We start from the raw sequence: 10105 nt of genomic DNA, 5'->3' as shown, positions 1-10105 counted from the left end.
TGAGCATGCTGGTGCATTTAGCTCCACTGCGCAGTTAGCACGTCTGCAGACTAGTATTTACCTCTTTGATAGATCTTTTTACCACAACATTATTTAAGATCAAGATCACAGGAAATCCTTCAACCTTACTCAGTTTCACCCTAAAACCAGGACACACCAATTTAGCACAAGTCATTAGGCGCTTTCACACCAAGTACTTTGCCATACTTACTTCATCAGAACTTAGTTCATGAGAACTCTTTAGTTCTCATGAACTAAGTACAGACCGCGTTCACACCGGAATGAGTCCCTGGGTGGATTAGGCAAATGAAGCCGCTGACGTCAATTCTTCTTCTTCTGCTTTGGGTTTACTTGCAGGCCGCAAACCACTTCACGGCGTATACTGCCGCCCGAAGTCCCCGGCCGGAAGTCCCCGGAGTTGGGGACTGGCTTCAGAGTAAATCGCCAGAACGCCGACACCTCCTCATCTCCACCGCTCCCATGTTTTCTTTTGTGTTGCCATAAGTTAGTCTCTCTGCGTTTGTGCGCTGGGCTAATGCTAATGCTAATAATGCTAATGCGAGGGAAAAAAGGCGGCTTCACAAAACTTTTTGGGAGTTTTACGGGGCGTGGTTTGCATTCTGCCAATCAGAAATGGGAACCTTTGTCTCCCAGGAAAGTACCTGCTCTCTAGCAGGGACTGAAAAGGGGGGGAAAAGGTTCTCATTAACTAAGTTCTAGTTTCTGATTTTTTTGGTGTGAACGCACATTTTCGGAACTACAGTTGCAAGAAAAGGATGTGAACCCTTTGGAATTACCTGGATTTCTGCATAAGTTGGTCATAAAATGTGTTCTGATCTTCATTTAAGTCACAACAATAGACAAACACAGTCTGCTTAAACTAATACCACACAAACAATTATATGTTTTTATTGAACACACCATGTAAACATTCACAGTGCAGGGTGGAACAAGTATGTGAACCCCTCGGCTAAAGACTTCTTCAAGAGCTAATTGGAGTCAGGAGTCAGCCAACCTGGAGTCCAATCAATGAGACGAGGTTGGAGGTGTTGGTTAAAGCTGCCCTGCCCTATAAAAAATACACACCAGTTTTGAATTAGCTATTCTTAAGAAGCATTGCCAGATGTGAACCATGCCTCGCACGAAAGAGCTCTCAGAAGACCTACCATTAAGAATTGTTGACTTGCATAAAGCTGGAAAGGGTTACAAAAGTATCTCTAAAAGCCTTGATGTTCATCAGTCCAGACACATTGTCTATAAATGGAGAAAGTTCAGCACTGTTGCTACTCTCCCTAGGAGTGGCCGTCCTGTAAAGATGACTGCAAGAGCACAGCGCAGAATGCTCAATGAGGTGAAGAAGAATCCTAGAGTGTCAGCTAGAGACTTAAAGAAATCTCTGGCACATGCTAACATCTCTGGTGACGAATCTACGATACGTAAAACACTGAACAAGAATGGAGTTCATGGGAGGACACCACGGAGGAAGCCACTGCTGTCCAGAAAAAACATTGCTGCACGTTTGAAGTTTGCAAAAGAGCACCTGGATGTTCCACAGCACTACTGGCAACATATTCTGTGGACAGATTAAACCAAGGTTGAGTTGTTTGGAAGGAACACACAACGCTATGTGTGGAGAATCCAAAGGGTTCACATACTTTTTCTTGCAACTGTATATCAGAACTATACTGGGAAAAGTACTCGGGTGTGAAAGCGCCTCTTGATGTCAATTCGATGTTTCTGGGCCTTAGGACTGCATTAGACAAACTTTAGCTCTGCATGAAATCGCAGGAATACGATGTCATCGGGCAAAGCAGGCATTCATCAATCATAAGAGTGCAAGTGCACAGTCCTTGTTGATTACTTTTGTAACATTTACCACATTTCAGCTGTTTAACATGCAATCTCTAGAGTTGTTACATCATTTTTGTTGGTGATACAACTCCTTTTCTGCAACATCCCCTTTCCATTTGTGTCTCAGATGGGGTTAATGTGTTTGTCTTCATGTGTCAGTCCTGTAATGAAACGGAGACCTGTCCAGAGGTGGACCCTGCCTCTCAGCGTTCTGCGTCACTGAGATGGATGTAAGTTCTCCTTCCGTTGCAAGCTTTACAGTACAGCTTACCTTACTATTCCATAAGAGGTTAAGCCCATTAACTTTCATGTTAGCGCATGTTGAGTAGATACAGTAAAGCAGCATTTGGGGCTTGGCTTTGTTGAGGATGTCTTTAGAGTTACTTTTTACTTTTGTTTTTTTACCCTGAAAAATGACCAGCCAAAATGCTAGGTCATATTATGGTTAAGTAAATCTGTGTGTGTGTGTGTGTGTGTGTGTGTGTGTGTGTGTGTGTGTGTGTGTGTGTGTGTGTGTGGTGTGTGTGTGTGTGTGTGTGTGTGTGTGTGTGTGTGTGTGTGTGTGTGTGTGTGTGTGTGTGTGTGTGTGTGTGTGTGTGTGTGTGTGTGTGTGTGTGAGCCTCTGACTTCAAGCTTGTGAACACAGCCCAAACCTTTGCCTTTGTTGGAGGTTCAGTTCCAGTTTAACAGAAGCACCATCTGGCACAAAAACGCAGCGCAGATTTAATACGGCAGATTGGAGGAGGAAGAACTGCGTGTGTGTGTGTGTGTGTGTGTGTGTGCGTGTGTGTAATCTGGATTTCAGCTCTGTTTTCATACAGAATCTGCAGATAGTGTAGACAAACAGCAATCACTGGGCTCAGCGTGTCACTGAGTGCACTAGTACAGCTCAGAAAACCTGTTAACTAAAAAAAACTTCAATTATACATTTTGATTTAATTTGTTAAAAAGCAGCACATTTTCTAAGAGGATTAGCTGTAGCTAGAAAGTCTAGTGATCACTGTAATAGTAATTATCAGCTTTTTTGACTGGGCTATATAGAAACAACTATTTATTTATAGAATAAATCCATCGAGGCCTTTTGGACTGGTTGGAGAATATTAAGAACTTTATTCTTAAATGTTTATTGATTTTCAGATGGTGGTGAAACATAAGAAAAAACAGTTTTAGCTGAAAAGGAAAGAGTTATCTCAGGGACTCTGGTTTCTGTTTTTATTTCCAATCTCATGGAAAATATGGAAATATTAAACAACTAGCTTTTTTTGTTGATGCCTACAAGGTGAAATAAGAAAATCAAATAACTGCTGTTTTAAAAAGCAGCCCCTATTAACTTCAATTCATCCAGATTTGTCTCAGTTTTTAGATTCTGTGTTGAATGTGGAAGCATGCCAGAAAAGTTCAATTCAAGTACAAATTATTATTTAGTGATATAAGTATTTAAAGTCCTTCAGAGCGATGCTGCCTAATCATTACAGAGCATTAAGCTCAGTTCTAAAGAGAGCCTCAGTAAGTCCGGTTCAAACACCTTCATTATTCCAGTGAGGGACACACATCAATCTGGAGCTATTTAATAAAGTAAAGCTCTACACAGCCCAGAGGTTTATAGATGGACTACGATCAATTATATTCCTGCATGAAAACAATAACCTCATTAAACACATGCAACCAGTCAGATAACAGAGCCTAAGGCAGAGAGACATTTACAACCTAATGCACCGTGGCAGATAGCCTTACAAACACAACACCATGCAGCCAACACACACACACACACACACACACACACACACACACACACACACACACACACACACACACACACACACACACACACACACACACACACACACACACACACACACACACACACACACACACACGGGGCGCCGTAAGGCGGTGAAAAGTGAGGACGATTCTAAGGGCCGGTGACTAACAGGGGCCCAAACTATTTTAGGCCCAAAATCCCTAGCGTCGCCCCTGCATACACACACACACACACACACACACACACACACACACACACACACACACACACACACCCACCCACCCACCCACCCACACACACACACACACACACACACACACACACACACACACGGGGGGGGGGCGCCGTAAGGGGGTGAAAAGTGAGGACGATTCTAAGGGCCCGTGACTAACGGTTGCATTAATCTATTAAACAAAGCACAGTGACCTGAGTTACAAAGTGTATTCTGTACTTCCTGCAGAGAGATGACACACATGTATTTTCTATCTGACATAAAACTACAGAGTTACTGATGCTGTTTCAAAAATAGATGACACAAGTATGTAAAAGTTCCTTATATGTTCTGTGTGATTCCACAGAAAACACTGCAACAGATGAAAACACACGCCACATTCAAAATGTAGGCTACATTTGAAATAATGCATTAAATGAGGGAATGTACACAGTAGTAAAAGTGTTAAGGTCCCCAGTGCCCCATCTTTAAAATAAACACTGTTATTTATTTATTTGACCGTAGATTATTCTAACATACATTTACAATTCTGGTGGAGATCACAGAATCTGAAAGCACCAAATATGTCAGGATGAATTCAAGACCAATATATATATATTTGACCATTTCATAAATTGTGAAGCCTGGGTTGTACAATTATTTTGGATAAATACTGAGGTGAAGCGTCTGAATGCCCCCAGCTTGGAAAAAACAATTCCTATAACTTTTGGTTGTAGTTTACATAACATGAGAATTACCCATAGCCATGATGTAGTACTTTGAATACTTTCTGTTATTTCCACCAAGCACATTTATTTTGCATGAAAACAGACCTTAAAAAGTGTAATTTGGGCATTTCTGTACAATCTAAAGTCTTCCAGAGGTAATTAAATCACAGTATCACCTGTACAAATATAAAGGACATGACCTTAGTATCCTTAATGGCTTCAATTAATATTTGAAATAGGATGATATAGAGAAAATGTGAAATGTAATGAACTGGAAAACGTATTTTAAGAAATATTTCAGTGAACAATCAGGTTTAAAATGGTTAAGAAACGAAGTCTCATATCTATTATTATTATTATGATTATTATAATTGTAACAGTCTGTTTACTACCATCCTTCAGACACGTCGAACCACTTGGACAATTGATTTCTGCTGCACTACTTGATATTACCAACAGGAGGCACTCAGGTCACAGCTTCAGATCATAGATCTGCCGCCTCTGGGCTGTGTGTGCGTGTGTGTGCGCGTGTGTGTGTTTCCACAATGATTTTATTGGTAGACAATAGCGACGAGCCCCCCTCTCTCCCCTCATAAACACACACACACACACACACACACACACACACACACACACACACACACTCACACACACACACACACACACACACACACACACACACACGCACACACACACACACAGGGAGCGTGCACGCGCTGTGTTTGCCGACATGAATTCAAGCTACTGTCGTTGAGAAAACAAAGCCGAGGACACTGTGCGCTTTTACGCGCAAGCTCAGAATGGGATTTTACGCACACATGCACACGACGCACGGCACAGTCACACCAACGAATTTAACGGAGAGGTGCACGCGCATGACTACCGAAAGAGAGAGAGAGAGATATTAAAAGAGAGGAGGGGATATAAATGACAAGTTTGTGTTGTTGGAGACATTAAAGGTCGTCCGTTTGGAGACAGAAGGGAAGAAAAGAGGATTTGTTTATAAAAATCAGCAAGTTGTTGAAGCTCCTCCTCTCTGTGATGTAGAGTCGGAACCTCCTTAATTACTAATTTCTCTACATCCAAGCCAAGCTCGCTCTCTCTCCCCCTCTCTCTCTACCCCCCCCCCCCCCCCTCTCTCTCTCTCTGTCTGTCTCGCTTCTCTCCCTCCACTCCTCCATCCATGCCTCTCTCATCCTGACCCTGCTTTCTCTCTCCTCTCTGTCTCTTTCGTTTCCAGCCAGGATAACGGAGGTGGACGAGCTTGGAGTGCTATTGTTGTTATTTTTTTATTATTAATATTATTTATTCCTCGTTTTTCGGGAGACCCGTCACCGGGCATGGAGGATGTAAAAGACCCGCCGACCGTGCACCGGTCCTCCTCCTTCAGTATCAAGAGCCTCCTGCTGCCCTCCAAGTGCGACAGGCCGGACCCCGTAGCCGCTGCAGTGGTGGGAATCCCCGGGACCTTCTCTCGCTCTCCGGGCTCCGAATCTGACAAGTCTCTGGAGGAGGTGGACTCTAAGTCTCTGGACCCCCTGGAGGTGGCTTTGGACCCCGAGAAGCCGGACAAGCAGGAGGACCAGGAGGAGGAAGGTGGAGGAGGCGCCAAGACCACACCGAACACTAACGGTAATAGTACCGTGAAAAACGGGAAATATGACAAGCCTCCGTTCAGCTATAACGCCCTGATCATGATGGCCATCCGGCAGAGCCCCGAGAAGCGGCTCACGCTGAACGGCATCTACGAGTTCATCATGAAGAACTTCCCGTACTACCGGGAGCACAAGCAGGGCTGGCAGAACTCCATCCGTCACAACCTGAGTCTCAATAAGTGCTTCGTGAAGGTGCCCAGGCACTACGACGACCCGGGGAAGGGGAACTACTGGATGTTGGACCCGAGCAGCGATGACGTTTTCATTGGAGGGACAACCGGGAAGCTCCGTCGGCGCTCCGCCACCTCCCGGGGGAAACTGGCCATGAAACGCGGGCTGCGCTTCGCTCCTCTCGGCTTGGGGATTAACGAGCGGGCAAACAACCCGCTGTACTGGCAGATCTCTCCGTTTCTCTCCCTGCACCATCACCACCACCACCACCCGCACTACAACGGATCCTCACCCGGGTTTTTGAACCAGGCGGGCGGGTACGGGTCGCTGCTGCCCGCCGTGGAGCAGCTGGGTAACGGGGACCTGGGGCGCTCTATCCTGGGGAACAGTTACGGGATGAGCACTTCTCCGGTGGGGCTGCTCTCCGGACAGACTGCCGGGTACTTTGTCTCAGGGACCGGACACTCAGGGCAGCCCGGAGGAGGACCGCCGCCCCCGCCGCACCTCCAGCAGGGGTACGGCGGCCTGACGAGCAGTAGCTCCCCGCAGCACCTGCTCTCGGACTCCCTGAGAAACAGCTCCTTCTCCCCGGGCGTTTCCGCGGGGTTCCCCGGGGTGCTGTCCCATCAAAAGAGGGTGACCCCTAACGCTTTCCTAAACTGACCCCCCCCCCCCCCCCCCCCCACCCCCAACCCTGGGACGAGGACGCACAAAATATGTTAAGGGCATAATAATAAGTGGTAAATATCAAACAATGATCGCAAAAAATATATATGAAGTGTTTTTTTGGCCATATTTTGCCCCGAAGAGCATCGGGTTTATTTTGATGATTATATTTTCTTGTTTGAAAAAAGGGACAAACTTTTGTTACCCGCGGGTTGTACAACTGTAAACTAGACTTGCCAAAGGTAACGCTTTAAGAATAATTCAAGCTATTTATATCTTGTACAAAGATTTTCAGTACTTTCTTTGAGTCTTTTATTTATGTTTTGTATTTATTGTACAATGTATTTAAATTCTATTCGTCAGTGTATACTTATCAGTATTAAGGATTATGGGATGGGGAGGGGGGTGAAATAAGACATACAGGGTTAATAATAATTATTTATGAATTTTGAGACAATCAAGGAGAAAAACAGACAATCAAAACGTTTTTCTTTTCTCTTTTTATGAGAGGAAAAACGTTTGAATAGGTAAATAATGAGTAAATAAAGCCTTAAATCAGCAGAAACAATCAGGGGTTTCGAGAGGAAAAAATAAGCCTACAATCATATCTCTACTCAGGTTAACCCCGGACAGGCCTAACAATAATAATAATCACAATAAAAACAATAACACTGCTCTCTGTGAAGAGTTTCCTTCCAAAATAATGATATCCAGAATAATATTCCCAACATGGCAGAGCCGTAGTAAAGCTATAAATATCCTGACTGCTGCCTTCAGTGCTAAAAATGGCATTTTGACTTCCCCTTTAAATAAATGGATATACATGTTTTTGGAATAGAACTCTTCATGTACAATATTATGCAAAACAATGCAGCTGTAACACACGTTTATATATGTATATGTTATTATAAAAGCCCAGATTGTCCTAATAACTTCAGTTCATGGTTTATGTGTGTGTGTGTGTTAATGTGTGTGTGCAGGCCTGAATGAGCGTAAAAGCTCCTGCGCATGTGCGCTAAAGCCCGCCGCACAAACACAATCTTATTTTTGTTCTTAAAACCATACATTTGAGCAGCTTCTGCCGGTGTAACGCCCCGCTAACCTGCTAGTGTTTCCGGGTAAACTTTTTCAAAGTGACCGGTGGAGGATGGAGGCCTCTGGAAGTGTTTTTATTCTGCAGTTTTTTGGGGAAGCGGCTGCAAAAAAAAACCTGAGGCCCTGAACCACACACACATCCATACAAATGCTGTCCGGTGAAAAACTCGTATCTCCAAAACTTTGTATAATAATAATCAATGATAATCAATTTTATCAAGCATGAAAAATCATTCTTGGCTTTGAAAATAGACAACTAATCTCAACTTCATTCATTTATTTAAATTTACTCTTTTTTTAGCAATTCATTTTGTTATTGCACCAAGCTGAAAAACGAGTCTCAAAAAATGCACAACAACAACAAATGGAGATACGAGGTTGTTAACTGCAGTGATAAATATGCAAGGATGTGGATTAAAATCTGCACAGTAATACCGATATCAATGTTTCATGTGACCGTGTTAACGACACCGAGGTTTCAGAGGAAAGACAACTGGTTTTGTAAACTCAAAACGGGAAAAATAGTTTTCACATTTAATTTCCAATAATGCATTATTTTGACCTATTCCTGTACATCTTTTCATTATTTAGCAGGTTTCATAAACAGTCTGCTTTTTAGCCCAGAATGTCCAGGTTTTACTACACATGTGTATTAAAGAGAACCTAGATGTTTTTCCAACACAGCCATGTTTATTTGGAAATTCTGGTTTTAAGAATCATATTTTTATTTGGGTTTACTGAAAGATATTTTTATCCTTAATAAATAATACCCTTTAAAAGTTAGTCAGTATTTAATTCCACATAACACACACTGGCCATTTTACAGTTACATCTGTATACTGGCTGATAAAACAATATGAACAAGTACATTAATGGTGACGTTAGGTTTTCTTTATCAACATTACAAAATAATATGGTCTAAATTTGTGAACCTATTCCGGTTTTCTTTTCTGACAGTTTACAATGGACATTTCAAAACAAAATGCAAAAACCTTGTGATTGCATTAGATGAAAGCCTAAATGTAAATTCAGTTATTTTTAAAGTAAGCACACCGAATGATCTGCGTTTGACTATCAAAGTATTGATTATTGTATTTCTATGGATCAGTCTGTTCTCAGATCTCAGGTCAGTGCTCTGTGAGCTCTGAAACCCAACAAATATGAGGAAACAAAAGACAACCAAGCAGCAGAAATGTGGATGATATTTCACAAAACAGCCATTCATAAACGCTATGTGTCAAATTAAAGCCAACAATGTCAATAATAGAAAAGAAAGATTTAAAAAATAAGTGAATTAGGGAAGTAAAGAGATGTTTTTCCAATTAAACCCTGGTTTAAGTCAGGCTCTGGCATTAATAATAAACTGCACTGTTGAATATTTCATTATTTCATTACCATCTGTTTTAGGCCTTTTACTGCAAGACTCTATCTGACAGGTTGGGTTGAATTGAAATTGATTTAAATGTGGGTATCTTGAATAATTGAAATGTCAAACAGCTGAGCATGCAGTCAACAAACCGGAAGCTTCTTCCTCCCAAAAACATTTTTCTGAATTTTTTTATTTTGTATTTCTTTTACGGTGCAAGGCTAAATAACTTATATAACCTCTGAACAAAAGACACACACACACAACACACACACACAACACACACACACACACACACACACACACACACACACACACACACACACACACACACACACACACACACACACACACACACACACACACACACACAACACACACACACACACACACAACACACACACACACACACACACACACACACACACACACACACACACACACACACACACACACACACAGCACATTGTTGATTGGCAGCAGACGGACCTCGATCCATGTCATCTTATTTGGTTCTGTAAAAAAAAAGGAAATTATTTTGGAGTTAATTCTTGTTTTAATTCTTCTTTTTTTGCACTTGTGTCGTTAGCGTTCACTTGT

General features: G+C 42.4%; 1 protein-coding gene across 1 annotated transcript; it reads left to right on the top strand.

Moving 5' to 3' along the window:
- The first annotated feature begins 5742 nt into the window (after positions 1 to 5742).
- Positions 5743 to 9761, top strand: LOC117546179 (forkhead box protein G1-like). The gene has a single exon (XM_034216323.1). It carries the CDS (start codon positions 5893 to 5895, stop codon positions 7039 to 7041), a length of 1149 nt encoding a protein of 382 aa, XP_034072214.1. The 5' UTR covers positions 5743 to 5892; the 3' UTR covers positions 7042 to 9761.
- Positions 9762 to 10105: the final 344 nt, after the last annotated feature.

Source organism: Gymnodraco acuticeps, unplaced genomic scaffold (assembly GCF_902827175.1).
Source record: "Gymnodraco acuticeps unplaced genomic scaffold, fGymAcu1.1, whole genome shotgun sequence".
NCBI lineage: Eukaryota > Metazoa > Chordata > Actinopteri > Perciformes > Bathydraconidae > Gymnodraco > Gymnodraco acuticeps.
The sequence above is the reverse complement of the archived record's forward strand: the minus strand, read 5'-3'. Positions and strand labels throughout refer to the sequence as shown.

What these genes read in the sequence shown, in the direction of transcription:
- LOC117546179 (XM_034216323.1), top strand. Translation starts at nt 5,893, where the DNA reads ATGGAGGATGTAAAAGACCCGCCGACCGTGCACCGGTCCTCCTCCTTC.